Source organism: Hyperolius riggenbachi, chromosome 10 (genome assembly GCF_040937935.1).
Source record: "Hyperolius riggenbachi isolate aHypRig1 chromosome 10, aHypRig1.pri, whole genome shotgun sequence".
Classification (NCBI taxonomy): Eukaryota; Metazoa; Chordata; class Amphibia; order Anura; family Hyperoliidae; genus Hyperolius; species Hyperolius riggenbachi.
The window spans coordinates 130,609,728-130,627,063 of record NC_090655.1 but is presented as its reverse complement, the minus strand read 5'-3'; the positions used below and the strand labels follow the sequence as shown (position 1 = coordinate 130,627,063).

Sequence of the window (17,336 nt, the reverse complement as noted above, 5' to 3'; positions counted from 1 at the left end):
CCGCAGAGTGGCGGCGATCAGGCAGCACACGCGGCTGGCAAAGTGCCGGCTGCGTGTGCTGCTTTTTATTTCATCAAAATCGGCCCAGCAGGGCCTGAGCGGCAGCCTCTGGCGGTGTTGGACGAGCTGAGCTCGTCCAGACCGCTCAGCAGGTTAAACACTGCAATGTGTTTGTAATGCTGCCAAGAATCTCACTCTGCAGTGCAAGCTCTCCAATCTATTTAGAACTGTCTCTGCTGTAGTTATCTTTTTTTCAGTCACCCAGCCTCTATTCTATACCATCACTGAGGAGAAAGCTTGTCATCTCCCCTCCAACATTCCTGCTTCTCATTGATTGGTCTGAGCATACATATGCATGACAGGCTGAGGCTGCAACATGATCCTGTGGTCACGTGTTTACAAGCAAGCCAGAGATGATGCGGCAGAATGGAGGAGAAAAGAAAAAAAAAATGTCATCAGGATTTAGCTTCACTCTATGGGAAAAAGACATGGCCCCTGCCAGGAGCAGAATTCTCTTCATTTACTATATAAAATTCACTGAAATCAAAAAGCGGACAGTACAATATATCCGTTTCGTAAGTAGATCAAGTATTTATTTACTTATATGTGTTTTTTTTTCCTGGTATAGTATGGCTGATCCTCCCGCTTTAAGTAGTATCTTTATCTTAAATGCCAGTGTAAGCCCTTTAAAGCAAACCTATGAGATTTGTGATGCACACATGTATGCTGCGTACACACTTGCGATAACAATCGTTCGTAAACACCAATTAACGATCGCTCGTCCGACAATTGCATAATGTTCTTTCCGTCGTGATCAGAAGCGATCGTTAAGGAGAGCGAGGAAAGTGCAATCATTGCACGAGCGAATTTTCCAACAAGTTGGATCCTATCGCGCGATCATCGCTGTTAAAGAAAGGTGTGTACAGCAATCGTGCGAGAACGATCGTTACAGAATGTAGTGCGCAACTGCGCATATAACTGGAACCTACGTATTTCCGGTGTATTGTGTTTGGTAACGATCGTTCTGTGAGAATTTTGAAAAAAACACATGAAACATCAATCTTGCTGTTAATCCAAATGTTTTCTAAAACATTAATTACGTCATATCCGTGGGCGCACGCAACCATTCTTCACTGATCGTTCGTTTCTGCAATAACAATCGCTGTGCTACATTCTCAGTTGCCTAATTTGCATTTACTGCTCTGCTTATCCAACTATCGTTCGTCGCGGAACTATCGTTCCTAACGAACGATCGTTATCGCAGGTGTTTGCGTACCATTAGATACACACCTGGGGAGGGGAAGCCTCTGGGGTCTCCAGAGGCTTCCCTGTCCAGAGGCTTCCCCGTCCTCCACCGCCAGGCTGTTCCAATGCTGAGACCCCCTGAAACATGACCTGACCCGGTCCGTGCTACTGTACAATACATGCTCTTACAGGGGTGTTGATAGGATCCTAAGAGATCTGGGGCACTTTTGGGGACTCTTGCCAAAAAATGGGTGTGGCCACGCACCCAAATGTGGGTGTGATCATGGGTGGGACCACATTTACATGAACCTAAGGTCTAAGTAGGCCTTCCCAGCAAAATGTTGGATGAAGCCCCCCTCTCCATTAATACAAAAAAAAAATGCAGCATATCACATAAATAGGCAGTGTCACTTAAACAAAACTAAGCAGAGTTACCTGGCTTCTGTGCTGGCTGGTCTGGCTTCCTGCTGGGCAGGCTGGCCTGCTGCCATGTTATCTGTCTATCCCCCATAGCATTCTTTGACCTTCTAGTGGACCCCTCCCATGCTCCCATTGAGGTACCACAACTATCAGCATGGGGCATACTAGCAGCTGTGGTGCCATGCTGGCTGCTGTGGTGCCATGCTGCCTGCTGTGGTGTCTTAATGGGGCATGCTAGGTGTTGTAGTGCCACGTCAGAAGCTGTGGTGCCTGGAGCCACCATTGTGTGTATTCTCACTGTTCTTCCCCCTGACCTCCCCACCAAGCAGAGTAGCACACTACTCATCTCCTCCATCCGCTCTGTCTGAAGATATAATCTGTAGCTGGCAATTCTCCCTCTAGCATCTGACAATCAGACAGTAGAAGCTATAGCATCTGATTCAATCTCAGACACTAGGGGAAGAAGCCCAGAAAAGATGTCTGGAGACCAAGGGGATGGAGGTGAGTACTGCCACCCACTGCCTGACTCTGCCTAGGGGACATCCGGGGCACCCCAGAATAGACCTGGGGCACATGCCACTGATCTTTGGGGCTAGCAATGCCCCTGTGCTCTTATATCTCGTCTGGACTATTGTAACATACTACTTTGTGGACTACCAATTAACGCTGAACTCAGCTGCTTGTCTCATTCATCTTTCTTCGCGATCTCCCTCCCCTCTCTGTCAAGCTCTTTACTGGCTGTCAATTAACCAAAGGATCCAGTTCAAACTCTTAACCCTACCCTACAAAGCTCTCCACAATCTCCCTCCCCTGTACATCTCCTGACTAATTTCCAGATACCAACCCAATCGCAGTCTCAGATCTGCACATGATCTTCTGTTGTCCTCCTCTAGAATTAACTCCTCACATTCACGTTTGCAAGATTTTACACGTGCATCACCCCTCCTCTGGAATGCCCTCCCACAACACATCCGTCCCTCGCCAACCTTTGTTACCTTTAAACGGTCACTAAAACTCACTTGTTCCGACTACCTTAGGCCACTTCCCCTTTGTCCTAAGACCAAATTGCACTCCTACTAGGTATCCTAAAACAAACTGCCTCCATATGTTTGTTGTATACTACCCCACCTCTAGTTCCCCCCCATTCCTTTAGATCAGGGGTCTCAAACTCGCGGCCCGCGGGCCATTTGCGGCCCTCAGTACAATATTTTGTGGCCCGCACCAGTAAAAAGCAAAAGAGACATGGAAGCAAACTATTTTAAATTATAGTTCGCTTCAGTGCTCCCAAGTAATCTGCCGTATTCCCGCCGCTAAACGAGGGCTGCAGAGCCCCCAAATCCCCCGGGCAAACATCCACGACTGCGCTGAGGGGCAGAGATTCCAGCTGTAGCTCTGCCTCTCCTGATGTCAATCGCCGCACGGATCGACGCCTCTCCCCGCCCCTCTCTGTGAAGGAAGAGTGAGAGGGGTGGGCAGAGGCGGCAATCCGCTGCGATTGATGTCAGGAGGGGCAGAGCTGAAGCTGAAAGCTCTGCCCCTTCCAGGTAATGCCGGCAGATTGCCCCGGGGCGATTTGGGGGCTCTGCAGCTCTCGTTTTGCGGCGGATTACTTGTAATGGGAGCACTGAAGCGAACTATAAGGTAGGCACTTCATGTTCAGAAGAAGTAATTAAAACTGTTAATAATGACATTTGAGGACTTTTTTTGTGAAATCCCTTATGCGGCCCAGCCTCATCCTGACTTTGCCTCCTGCGGCCCCCAGGTAAATTGAGTTTGAGACCCCTGCTTTAGATTGTAAGCTTGCAAGGGCAGGGCTCTCTCCCCCTTATGTGTCCTGGAAATCACTATACATTTTATTAATCATGTTACTTTTATCACTATCATTACCAATTCTGTATCTTGTATTCTGTATTTTGTATTGTTTTTGTATTTTGTCACCAATTATGTATGTTGTATATTGATGTACGCCATTGTCTGTATTATTATGTACCCCATGTTCGTTTCTTACATTGTACAGCGCCACAGACTATGTTGGCGCTTTATAAACCAATAATAGTAGTAATAATACTGTGCAGGCGGCCGCCGCATGTGCAATAGCATGGCTTTTTATGCGGAAGCCTGAGCGGGTCCGTGCTACGGCACATGTGCGAGCCGTAGACAAGCGTCAATGGTTTTGTGGACCGGACATGGCTGGGACAGGCCAGTAGAGGAGGACGGGGGAATCTCTGGAGGATCCAGAGGCTTCCCTCTCTCATGGTGAGTACCTATTTGGGATAGGGACAGGGATTTAGGATGTGTTATCTACTCTGTACTAAAGTTTGTGTCACCAAGTTGTAGCCACATCTGGTAATTATTTTTATTTTTAAAGTTTCGTTTTAAACGACTCTACAGAATACAAAGCTGATTCAGTGTTATTAACTGTATTTTAAGTCCAACTCTACTTAAAAGGAACATGAGGTTTGAGACCTATGGTAGCTGCCACATTTATTTTCCTTTTAAACAATACCAGTTGCCTAGCAGTCCTGCTGATCTTTCTGGTCAGTGGGGTTTAACACCTGAAACAAGCATGCAGCTAATCTTGTCAGATTTGTCATAGACATCTGATCTGCATGCTCGTGCAGGGTCTATGGCTTAAATTATTACAGGCAGAGGATCAGCAGGACAGCCAGGCAATGTCAATTATGTAAAAGATAACAAACATGTCAGCCTTCATATTCCTCTCGCCTTGAGTTCCCTTTAAAACTTATTTTAAGTATTACATAGAGTAAGGAAAGGATAGAACAACTTTCAGTGTATTATTGCCATCTGTGTCTCCACAAGATTTCCAATTACTTCCTGTATTTTAAGACATTTGAGAGTGAGAAAGGAAATTAGTGAAATTTCTACAACAGAAACACCGCAAACAATAAAAATTGACTTTACCCTTCTCCCCCCAAATGTTTTTTTTTCACACCGGTGTGTGACATCACCCTCCAATTCCTGTTTCCTTTGTAATGCTCCATCTACACGGAGTGATCCGGCGGCTCGATTAGCCGCCGGATCGACTCTTCTGCATCCCCGTGCGTACCCGCCGTGTTCCCGCTCATGCGTCAGATTCGATACCCGCTCGTCCCCGCCGGCGCCGCTTATCTTCCGCTCGATTCCCCGGTATTGACGAGCGGGTATCAAATCCGACGCACGCGCGGACGAGCGGGTACGTGCGGGGATGCGGAAGAGTCGATCCGCTACGTGTAGATGGAGCTTAACAGCTTGTCATTCAGCCCTCACACACTGAGGATTTTCTGAAGGCATTCAGTACTGTAAACAAATTAACCTTTTGGATTGGTTGGTGAGTCCACACATGATACAATCTGCGACTCGTTCAGAGATTAGATATAATACTAAAACAATTATGGTAAGGTGTTCTCTGAAAGGCATTATTCTTTGCCGAGGAAATTCAGCACAAGTGCTTAGACTGAAACTATTTTTAATTGTTTATTTTATAACAAAACCATGCATAACAGACTACAAAAAAATGACAAAATGTTTCTAAAAATGAGATGATATAGTACATTATTGGAAAATAAAGTAGAAAAAAAACTGAAGAAAGTCTGAGTAGCCTATGGAATTACAGTGTCTATCGGAATTGTAAGTCCAAGAAGTTAAGAGAAAGTCTTTGTTGAAAGTCCTAATGAAACAGTTGGGTCAAGGTCCAATCAGGACAGCAGATAGGTCTGGGATGGATGGACCAAGGGTTTATCAAGCATGGAAGGAACTTGTAGATCTGCAGTGCAGACTTTTTTTAAGTGAACCCGAGGCGAAAGTGATATGGAGGCTGCCATATGTATTTCCTTGTAAACAATAGCAGTTGCCTGGCAGCCCTGCTGATCTATTTGGTTGCAGTAGTGGCTGAATTACACTAGAAAAAGTCATGCAGCTAATCTTGTCACTTGATCTGCATATCTATGGGGCTATGGCTGAAAGTAATAGGGGCAGAGAATAAGCAGGATAGCCAAGCAATTGGTATTATAAATATGGCAGCTCCAATATATCTCCCACCTCGGGTTCACTTTAAAACCTCTCTCAGTCAGGAGTTTGAAGGAGGGAGGAGTTTGAAGGAGGGAGGGGCTGGACTTCACACAGGTCCACCCCTTTTATTAGAGAAGAAATCAGTCTGAAATCCTGAGGATATATCAAAACTCCCTGGCCATACATCAGACAATGAATATGATAAAAGTTTCTAAATCAGCATGTTCTCTCGAATTCCTACATATCAGCACTGGTGGTTCATCTTCTTTTATATAGGTAGAAGGCTGCGCATCCCTGACCCAACTTTACCTCAACGTTGGTGCAGATGTCCAGTATATTATATTTTTGCATGCAAAACTATGATGGAAGCTAAAATTTCTCCATAAACCAGTATTGCATTGTTTGGATGCGGGCATACATTTTAGTCCAGGGGGGGGCGGTGTGCGCCACAGCGATTAACCATTCAATTGTACAGTATTGGGTCAGGGATGCGCAGCCTTCTACCTATATTTTGTTTCCACAGTTCTGTAACTACCAGGCTAGCAGCACCCATTGTGCTATCCTGTTTTGCATGGCAAGTATTTAGTTTAGTTTTGCATATGTTTTGCATCTGTCTGATTGCTGGGTGTGTATTTGAGCTATTTAAGCGGTGCATATGAGGTGATGAGTCATTCAGTTGCAGCCCATATTGGTGAGCGCTTGCTTTGTTTTCTGCTGTCATCTTCTTTTATGTCAGAAAATTCATAACTTGGCTTCTGAACAAGTGTTAAGTACGATTGACATCTGGACACCTTCATATTTTGCTCAATATCAATCTCCCTTTGTTGAGAATCGTTGGCACCAATCAAAATATAAAAATACTAGCTAATTGCCCGGCATTGCCCGGGTATGTATTTGGCTGGTGTTGGCTCTGCCCACTTTTTCTAACCCTAACACACAATTACTCAATAACCTACTTTGGGAGCTTTGCGGTCTTTGGCATTAATATTTTGCATTGAAATTAAACAAATCTGATTGGCCGTGGCTCCACCCCCTTTTCTGAATTTGAACCCCAGTCACCCAATTACCAACTCTACCAGGTTTGAGGCTGGTGCCATTAACAGTGCAAGAATGGCAGCAATTAAATATTTCCCTTGAAAATCAATAGGTATATTTTGATTGGCTTTTGTAGGCTCCACCCATTTTATTGAATATTAATCTCAGTCACCCAGTGACCAACTGTGCAAAGATTGAGAACCCTGGCATTAACAGTGTAAGAATGGCTGCAGTTTACATTTTCCCAGTGAAATTTGTATTTGTCTCCGCCCACTGATGACCTGGCCTTGCTCGGGTATGTATTTGGCTGGTGTTGGCTGCGGCCACTTTTATAACCCTAACACACAATAATTCAATGACCAAGTTTGTGAGCTTTCCAGTGTTTGGCATCATTAATTTGCATTTAAATGAAACAAATCTGATTGGTTGTTTGTGGCCCCACCACCTTTTCTGAATTTGAACTCCAGTCACCCAGTGACCAACTGTACCAGGGTTGAGGCTTGTGCCATAAACAGTGCAAGAATGGCAGCAATGAAATATTCCCCTTGAAAATCAATAGGTGAATTTTGATTAGCTTCTTTAGGATCCACGCACTTTTCTGAATATTAATCCCAGTTACCCAGTGACCAACTGTGCAAAGTTTGAGAACCCTACCAGTAACAGTGTAAGAATGGCTGAAGATTACATTTTCCCAGTGAAATTTGAATTTGTCTCTGCCCACGTTTTGGTTATGGGAATAAAAAGTATCCTATATGTTATTCCAGGTAATGCACTATGTGTGTGCCAAATTTTATTAAAATCTGTTCAGCCATTGTTGGGTGATTGAGTAACAAACATCCAAACGTCCAAACATCCAAACTTTCCCATTTATAATATTAGTAGGATGATATTTTTTTTTATTTATTTTATTTTATTTATTCCTAGTGTTTTCTGTTTTTATTTAGTCCTGTTTTATTTATTCCTAGGTGAATTAGAAGTGACATTAGGTTCAACCCCCCCTCTACTCTCTCCTGGCATTCTGTTTGGTTCCTTTAATTCTGCCAGAGGGAGAGATCTACAGCCCCTGTTTTGCAAACCCTTATTAGACTGGATGTAAGAATTTGGGCCTGGTGTCATTTAGTGGGCGAGCCAGGCTTGCCGGGAAGCGGTTTATTGGCAGTCCAGGATATAGTTTTGCCATTAAGGCTCGTACTTCCTCTTCCTGTGGAAGTTCAAAATAATTTTGTGCTTTTCGTTGACTTTCAGGTGAATGTCAATTATTCATCATACTGTGTCATGTCCCTTATTTGAAGATGCATCTTCAATTCTTGTCCTTGGTGCCACATTTCAGCAATAGGAAGTGAGTAAAATTCTCCCAAATGCAAAAAACAAAAAAAAAAATCCTGACAGAGATTCTTAACCATCCTTGCTCTGTCCAAATTCTAATAAATTTATATTTATAAATTTATAAATATTTTAGGAGGAATGATGCTCTATAAGAAACTCGTTGCTAGGGATATATGGAGGCTGCTATTTTCTCCCCTGCTAAAAATGTCATGCTGATCTTTTGCCTTCAGTAATCTCTGAATCACACAGACTGGAGTTAGAAAGCCAGATCTGCATGCTCCACCTGGGCCAGTGATTCAGAAAGCGTGGAGCCAAAAGGTCAGCACAATGGTCAGCCAAATAGCATTTTTAAAGGGTAAAAATACAGCATTATTACCAGGGATAGGAACATTTTTGACACAGCTCAAATTAGTTGATGTGACTGAATCTGGAAAGGTGTGGTTCATCAACACATTTCTCCATTTCTCAGTCCATCCTAAACACTGGCATGGATATGGCCTTCGAGGGCTGGAGTTCAACATCTCTGTTCTATAATACTATCACTACAGGTTTCCTTTAAAAGTCAACTTATCCCAAACCTCAAAGGACAATTTCAGTGCAAAACTGCATATCAGTGCAAAATGGGATTTATGAGGTGCAATTTGCTATTTTAAGCATTAGGATATGTTCACAGTAACACTTTGCATTGTGTTATATATATATATATATATATATATATATATATATATATATATATATTAATATTATAATCACGTTGGTAACATGATACAATTTTATATACAGTATATTGTAACTGGCAATTCCCAATGCCTTAGCAGTGCAGAGTGGTGTAATTTGTTGGCATAAGGTGATGCATGCAGTGCAGTAAAGCATAATGTCCATGTTAACAGTTGCAGTGAAGCATATTTTGGATGTACTGTATGCTTTACAATGCACCGATAACCCACAATGCTACTTCTCCCCTCTGTTGGGTTGTGATCCTGTTTTTACAGGGTTTGCAAACTGAAGTGTAGGTTGTGCTTCTGTACAGGGGCAAGATATCAGCAGGCCTGGGGCCCACACCAAAAATTATTGTGGTACCTCCTCCGCATCATGCCCAGACAATTCGTGCTTCCACGTATTGTGCAGAGTAACCACAGGAAGTGCTGTTATATTTACTGAGTTCATGCTGCACCTGATCTCCTTCTTTTTTTTTTCATCTGAGCCACGTGCTCTATACTGCCACCCTGAGGCTCATGATGACTTGACATGCATCGGGAGTGTCTGGATGTCAGCATGCATTGTGCAGATGCCAGGAGAAGGAGGAGACCAAATGCAGTGTGGACTATTTTAATATAACAGCACACCCCTGGGCCACCTTCCCCCTTCCTGGGGTTGTGAGGGCTATTGTTAAGCTACTGCTTCTGTACTGCCTTTTGGTCAGTGAAACCACACACCAAGTTAAAAGGCCAGCAGGGAAGTCTTGAGATGAAAGGGGCAGGGCCAGCCTTGACTTTGACAAGAAACATTACATATTATTACATCTTCCTACGCCTATTTATGTAACTAACAATAATTTTGGTATGCGGTGCTTGTTGTGTTTCTATTTTTTACCACATGCTCAATTTTAGCAATCCTTGTTTGTGATAGGTGGTTTGTGACAGTTGTACTTTAAGTTGAGAAGAATAATATTATGAAGCTATTTACCGTTTAACACGAATATGGAGACTGCCGCCTGAAGAGTCTATCATTTGCATTGCTTCTGCATGTGTTAGTCCGGCACAGGATTTTCCATTGATGGAGATGAGCTCATCATTTTCACGTAGACCTCCTCGGCATGCCTTGCTGCGCTTACGTACCTATAAAATATATAGCATAAAAACTGTTCACTGGTGTAATCTGTGTAGACATCTCAAAACTGCATTAAACCAAAGTGGTCAATTCAGATTTCAGTTTAATAAGGTCAGTTAGGGCCCTTTTCCACTGGCTGCGATCCACTTCAAAAAGCATATCGCAGCAGTTTTGCAGATCACAACAGCACCACAACGCAAGTGGAAATTGCAGGTTGTGCGATTGTGTTTCCTAGTGGAAAAGAGGCCTAAGAGGGACAAATTTACTGAGGCATATTTATCAAACCAGGAAAAGGAAAACTGCAGCAGAACTGGTGCAAAGATGGAGCTATGGCCCAAATCAAGGCTTCTGATTGGTAACTTTGAGCAACTGCTCCACTTCTTTGCCTGGAAGCAGGAAATTTGGGCACATGAGGCAGGTGGACAAAAAGGGCGCCGCCATTGACTCCCATATTAAATATCGTTTAACAGGCGCCGAGCAGGAAAAAAGGGCGCTCGTGATAATTTATGTTTTCAAACTGCATCCGTGATATTTAATGTTTCCCAACTTCGCCGGCGACCAGTAACGTTTACACATAAAATAATACTTACTTATAATCACTTTTCATAAATCATTATTTTCAATATATAAAGCCGTCAACAAATAAATCGTAATATACTTTTTTTTTTTTTTTACAGTAATTAAAACTCTGTAAAACATTTTTATCCACCAAATAAACTGCACAACAACAAGATCATAATATATCGTTTTTCACACTTAATTCTTATAAAACACTATTATCCATCTGATAAACCGAGCAATAGCTAAATCTGACAAAAATGGTTTCAAACAACATACTAAACATATCTATCATATTTAACTAAAATGTTATCACTTACTCTTTGTAAAACATTATTATTAACACAATAAAGTGATCACTAAGGGGGGATTTAGGGTTAGGCACCACCAGGAGGAATTTAGGGTTAGGCAGTTGGCACCACCAAGGGGGTCTTAGGGTTAGCCACTAGTGTTGGGCGAACACCTGGATGTTCGGGTTCGGGCCGAACAGGCCGAACATGGGCCAGATGTTCGGCATGTTCGGCCCGAACGCCGAACTCAATGGAAGTCAATGGGACCCCCGAACATGCCCATTTTGGGGGCCCTATGGGGTCGCAGGCATAAGGGGGGAGCATGCCCCGATCGCGGGGGGGGGGGGTCGGAAATTCCCCCAACCCCCTCCGCTAGCGCTCCCCCCTCTGCCCGCTTCCCCATAAAAAAAGTTTAAAGCAAGTTAAATAGTACTTGGTGGCTGGCACTGGCAGTGGAGTGAGGAGGAGTCCGAGTAGCAGAGTGACGCGTTGAGGCCGGGCAGCGGGCGGTTCAGCGGTAGTACCCTTGTGGTACTTCCGCCCTTTCTCTGACCTCACGTCCTCTACGTGATGACGCATACGAGGGTACGCGTGACGCGTACCCTCGTATGCAGAGGACGTGAGGTCAGAGAAAGGGCGGAAGTACCACAAGGGTACTACCGCTGAACTGCCCGCTGCCCGGCCTCAACGCGTCACTCTGCTACTCGGACTCCTCCTCACTCCACTGCCAGTGCCAGCCACCAAGTACTATTTAACTTGCCTTAAACTTTTGTATGGGGAAGCGGGCAGAGGGGGGAGCGCTAGCGGAGGGGGTGGGGGGAATTTCCGACCCCCCCCCGCGATCGGGGCATGCTCCCCCCTTATGCCTGCGACCCCATAGGGGGACCGTATTGCGGCATGTTCGGGTGAACAGGGCCCTGTTCGGGGCGAACCTGAACTTAAAAGGCCGAACACCATCAGGTGTTCGGCCGAACTCGAACATCACCCGAACAGGGTGATGTTCTGCAGAACCCGAACAGTGGCGAACACTGTTCGCCCAACACTATTAGCCACCACCAGGAGGATCTTAGGATTAGGCACCACCAGGGGGTGTCTTAGGTTTAGGCACCACCAGGGGGGTCTTAGGGTTAGGGACCACCAGGGGAGATTTAGGGTTAGGCACCACCAGGGGGGTCTTAGGGTTAGGCACCACCAGGGGTTCTTAGGGTTAAGCATCACCAGGGGGGTCTTAGGGTTAGGCACCACCAGGAGAGATTTAGGGTTAGGCACCCCCAGGGGAGTCTTAGGGTTAGGCACCACCAGGAAAGATTTAGGGTTGGGCACCACCAGGGGAAATTTAGGGTTAGGCACCACCAGGGGGGTCTTATGGTTAGGCACCACCAGGGGGGTCTTAAGGTTAGGCACCACCAGGGGGGTCTTAAGGTTAGGCACCACCAGGGGGGTCTTAGGATTAGGAATAGGTAGAGGGAGTTTTCTGTGTGAGAATAGGTTTAGGTTTAGTTGTAGTAAAATGTTAGTAATATTTACTAATGTTTTACTACAGTTATTACGAACGTACTTATATTCTTTTTATGATTTGATTTTTTGAAATATGTGAATTAAGTTGTAATCTGTACTAAATGACTTTTTAAAGGTTTATCAATTTAATAATAATTGTTTAATAATTGTTACAAAATATTGTTCAGAAACTTTATAGTAGTATAAAATGTAAAGATATGTTTTTGGATCCTGATCTGGTTAAATCATAAAAAAAAACCCAAAAAACAGTACTTAAACATCGTTTATGTAAAATCCATTTTAAATTATAATCAACATTGTGAATATACAAACGTTATTGTAAGTTTACGTCTATAATTACAGAGAATAGTGTTTTACCAATACAAAATTTCATAGACATTATTTAATGATTTGAATTTGTAAAACTTTATTGTAAATGAAATATTAAAATATAATTGTTTTATAAACGATATTTCAGATTAAAGTTTACACCAAGCGCCCTTTTTTCCCGACGTCCTTTTTGCGTGTACGCTCTTTGCCTGTTTTGTTCTAGATTTATTCCAATTTTCTTTGCGGTGGTTTTGATAGCTCTGCCCCACTGCTTCGTGGCATACTGGATGAGGCCATACATATTTTGTTAAAATTGCCAGTATTCCTAAAGCACTTTTGCATTGCATCTTTTTCACAATAAATAAGACAGAAATGTTTTCATACAGTAAAACATTACTGCCATTTTCGTGCAAATAACATTGCAGTTTACAAATCATAGCTGTAAAAGCAAACTGTATTGAGGGGAAAAACTGCACAATTTGGTTCAGTTAATAGTATAGCAAATCGAGCAGTTAAATATACAGTAGCTGATTTGCTCTGGCTCTGTGACTGTATCCAACCACCTGCAACATACTGTGTCAGTATGGTGAACAACTGCAATAAACTGGAACTGCATTTAGGCTGGCAAGAAGATAAGTAATGATGAATGTCACCTCATGTTGTCATACAGTGTGCAGTGGAGGGGGGAAGGCTACCATAAAGAAGATTTAATAAATCTCTCCCCAGAATATCTCACACCAGTATTATCTCAAGCACTTTGGGTGCAGTAGATTCCATAAGGCGGGGCACTAAGTCAATAAATATCAATAAGGGGTTGTTTTATCATCTGATCTACAAATAAAAAGTCCTACAAAATAGAAATATCCCATACAACTTCAGTTGGCTTGGGAGATCAGTTGTTTTTTGAATAGTCCACTCTATGGGCTTGATTCACTAGACCGTGATAACTCAAATTTCACACATTATCAAAGATATCACAACTTATCAAAGTTAACACGCCTTATCAGAGTAGCATAGTGAGCGCTACGAACTTATGCCTGCTATTTGGCAATGGCACGCGTCCTGCCCTGAGCCCCTGTGGGTTTGTAGCACTTGCTATGCTACTCTGATAAGGCATGTTTGATAAGGTGTGATATCTTTGATAAGGTGTGATATTTGAGTTATCACGGTGTAACATGCTTACCTTCCAGCGGTGTCTCCGCCGTGGTCCTGGCGAGCAGCGGGGCTTCTGTGCCGACATCCTCTGGCAGCGTCCTTGGCATCCCTGCGGCAGTGAGTTCCGGTGCACGAGTGCGCAGTACAGACAATCGCGCGCGACTTTTGACAAGCCTTATAGGCTAAGGAGGAGGATCTAGTGATATCACCAGTGATTACATCACTTTGTGGGAAGTATCATCTAATATGGGAGTGGTTTTGCAGTAGTGATTATGTGTATTTAAGGCCAGAGCTATCAGTCACTCGTTGGCTTTGATACTAATCAGTTTGCTGGTTCCTAGCCTAGATAGATTCCTTGAGCTACATTAATATCAGTTCGCCGGTTCCTAGCCTACATAGATTCCTTGGGCTACATTAATATATTGTGTAGATGCACAATATATATGTACTCCAGTTAGTCAGTTATTATTATTGTAATATTATCTATTGTATATTTTTTCTTTGTATTGAACCTCTTGCCTGACCCTTGACCTTGCTTTAGCTAATCCTTTTGTACCACTGCCTTCTGATACTTGTGCTCGACTCAGCCTGTCCCTGATTACGCTTTTGCCTCATCCTACTGTTACGACTGACATCTGAATCACGTGTATGACCGTGCCTGATTACTGACTCTGATTTCTCTAACCGATTTTGTACTTCGATATCTCTGACTGTGTGTATAACTTCAGGCCTGAAACTGACTACGCTTATTTACTGTGTGTGACTAGTGCTAGTTACGCTATCACCTCACCAGAAGAGTGACACACGGTTTAGTGAATCAAGTCCTATGTATGTTGCATGGCGCTGGCACTATGACATGGGCATAATGCATGTTATTTTTGTACCAAAAACAATTGCTATATGATATGCATGTTTTTCTACAAAATTTCCAAAAAATGCTTTTTGCATTAGGGTAATGGGATCTGTTACAGAGCTAAGAGGTAACCATGCCCATCCAATTCTAAGGGCACTAAGTTCACAAGCAACAATGCAGTACAACTCAAAATAGAATTGTATAGTTGGATAACTGGCCATTGCCCTACTTCCAAGTCCCCAGAGGCTTTTATTGTTAATTTACAGTAATTTATTTTAAATCTGGTTGTGATTTATATCTTGGTTTGAATGGCACTCCAGTGCATTGAGCTACCCTGCTGCTACAACTTTACTAAGCTTCCCATTACTAAGAATCCCAATATTTAGCATCCCATCTCCGCCTTAATGATTCTACTCCACATGTTGCTTGTTCATTGGATCAGGTGCGTGGTCTAGATCAAAACACATGATTGGTCCAAACTGACCAATAGAATTAATCTGCAAAAGTCTAGTGGAGACCTCTTAAGCTCTGTAATCATTGCCAAACTGCCTCTGATGAAAACATAGGGAGACCTTGGGAAATGCGTCAGGCCACTGCATGCATTTTATTTTTTTCTATCCAATTAATATTTGTTTTTTTCCTATGGCACAAATAGCATGTTATTTACTAATATCCCACTCCAGCTGATGACTCATCTGGAGAGCTTCAACAGCTTCCATATTGGATCCCTGGACGGTGCTTCCACAGAGACGGGACGATCTTGAACAGATCAACAGTGGTTTATCTACTAATATGCTTGTATGCTAAATTGTAAATATTGGCATTTTCCACCATATAATAAAGTGAGCCACTCTTTGCATAGATCATGTACAGGCAAACAGAGGCGCCAAAAGGATAAAAGTCGATAAACAGTTTAAAAATCGGGGGAGGCCAAGGTGGATTCCCCTCCTCCAGGTAGACACAACAAAACTGTTGATAGGGTTCAACAAAATATTTATTTACATACTCCAGAAAGTGCAACACGTTTCAAAGGCATATCCTGCTTCCTCAGGCTATGAACAGAGCATAAAACTCATGCAGGTCTAGTACAAAGCAAAGCGCTTCAGTAATCTTTGCATAGAGATGAGGATTTATTTTATACTTTTAAACACAAGGAGCGCTTCTTTCTTATCTTTTTTACAGTAAAATCTGAACACATCTCCCATGAAAAAAAAAATCGCTTTTTTTTTTTTTTTTTTACTGAATCAGAGACAAGATGGCAGCATTGCAGAGAACTTGGAAATCATCTCCAGTTAAGACTCCCTACATACAGAAAAGGTCACTGTCATCTTCATCCTACATCACCTCCATTGTGATTGCTCCTTGTTCCTGATGAAGCAGCAATATCTGTGTGGGACGTCTTCACCTATACTGTAGTTCAATTTAACTTTACAAATATTGTATTGTAACTTCAACAGGGAGACCCTATAGTGATAGTTTTAAGATTTCAGTGGGTAAGTTGATTAAAATAGCAGTTTTGAACTGGGCATTTAATACTCAGTGCAGTATTTATAGCCAAGAGCTGTACAGGCCTAGAGCTCCATACCTTACATCTGGGAACATTTGCTGCTGAAAAAAAAGCGCAAAGGGACAAATGTGTTTTTTATGAGCCAGTCTCCAGCAAGCACAGGAAATCCTTTTGTAGAGTAAAACAGTGACCAGTAAGCAAGAGCACAGCACAGATGATGGTCATATACTGCTTTGTTGTACACAGCTATGTATAGCGCACTGAACAGAGCTCATCCTGGGCACACAGCAGAGGCTAAAAATATAATGCAGGCTCTACAGCTGTCTGAACATTCCTGAAAAGAGACTTTAGGATGATTCTGGGGATCAGTCTAAATTTCATGAAGGGTTTCCAGTTTTGGAGACAGAATCCTTTCTCATCGCAGATGCAAAACAGAGAACTCGAATGATAACTATACATGATAACATTTCCCCCTCCTTAAAAATGCCATTCCAAAGATATTATTTCATCATATTTTCTAAGAATTAAACTGATGTCACTTGCGAATGTAATCATGTTTGTAGTAACAGTAAAGTATCATAATCAATGATTACAATTCACATTACAGCTTTTGTAGGGTAAACCGTTGTAGGGCTGGGTCAGAAATAAAATTCAGATAGGCCTGGGCATACTGTAGCATTGTTGAACTGTGTCTCAGTGTGTGATAGGAAAGAACATCAGACTGATATGATAGTTGCGCGTATGCGCTGTGCAGACTTGCATTTTGACAACACACTGCTGCATCTTTTCTGTGCACAGCAGTGTCCTCTTCAGTTTAGTTAATTGGGGCCACCACTCTCACGGAGAGCAATGCAGGTTGCCAGGCCTGGATTTACATCACAAGAGCCTACAGGCACAAATGTCCTGGCTGGCACCTTAGACTCCGCCCTCCATGAACCTACAAACCCCCACCGAACTGCACCCCAAGTGTGCTGGCTGCCCCAGCTGTCACTTCTCCCTTACTTCCCTTACCAATCCAGCAGTGGCTGGATAGTGGGATGGTTAAGGGCTCTGCCTCTGACACAGGAGACCTGGGTTTGAATCTCGGCTCTGCCTGTTCAGTAAGCCACCACCTATTCAGTAGGACACCTTGGGCAAGGCTCCCTAACACTGCTACTGCCTATAGAGCGCGTCCTAGTGGCTGCAGCTCTGGCGCTTTGAGTCCGCCAGGAGAAAAGCGTGATATAAATGTTCTGTTTGTTTGTTTTGTTGTTGTTTGTTTTGTTACATACAGATGTCCCTG

General features: G+C 43.1%; 1 protein-coding gene across 1 annotated transcript in view; it reads right to left on the bottom strand.

Moving 5' to 3' along the window:
* SYNPO2L (synaptopodin 2 like) overlaps window positions 1–17,336 on the bottom strand; it is a 118,480-nt gene that overhangs the window by 67,475 nt on the left and 33,669 nt on the right. Inside the window, exon 2 of the mRNA XM_068258048.1 lies at window positions 9,721–9,872. Within this exon, the coding sequence (XP_068114149.1) occupies window positions 9,721–9,872 (152 nt within the window). The remainder of the gene's footprint in view (window positions 1–9,720; window positions 9,873–17,336) is intronic.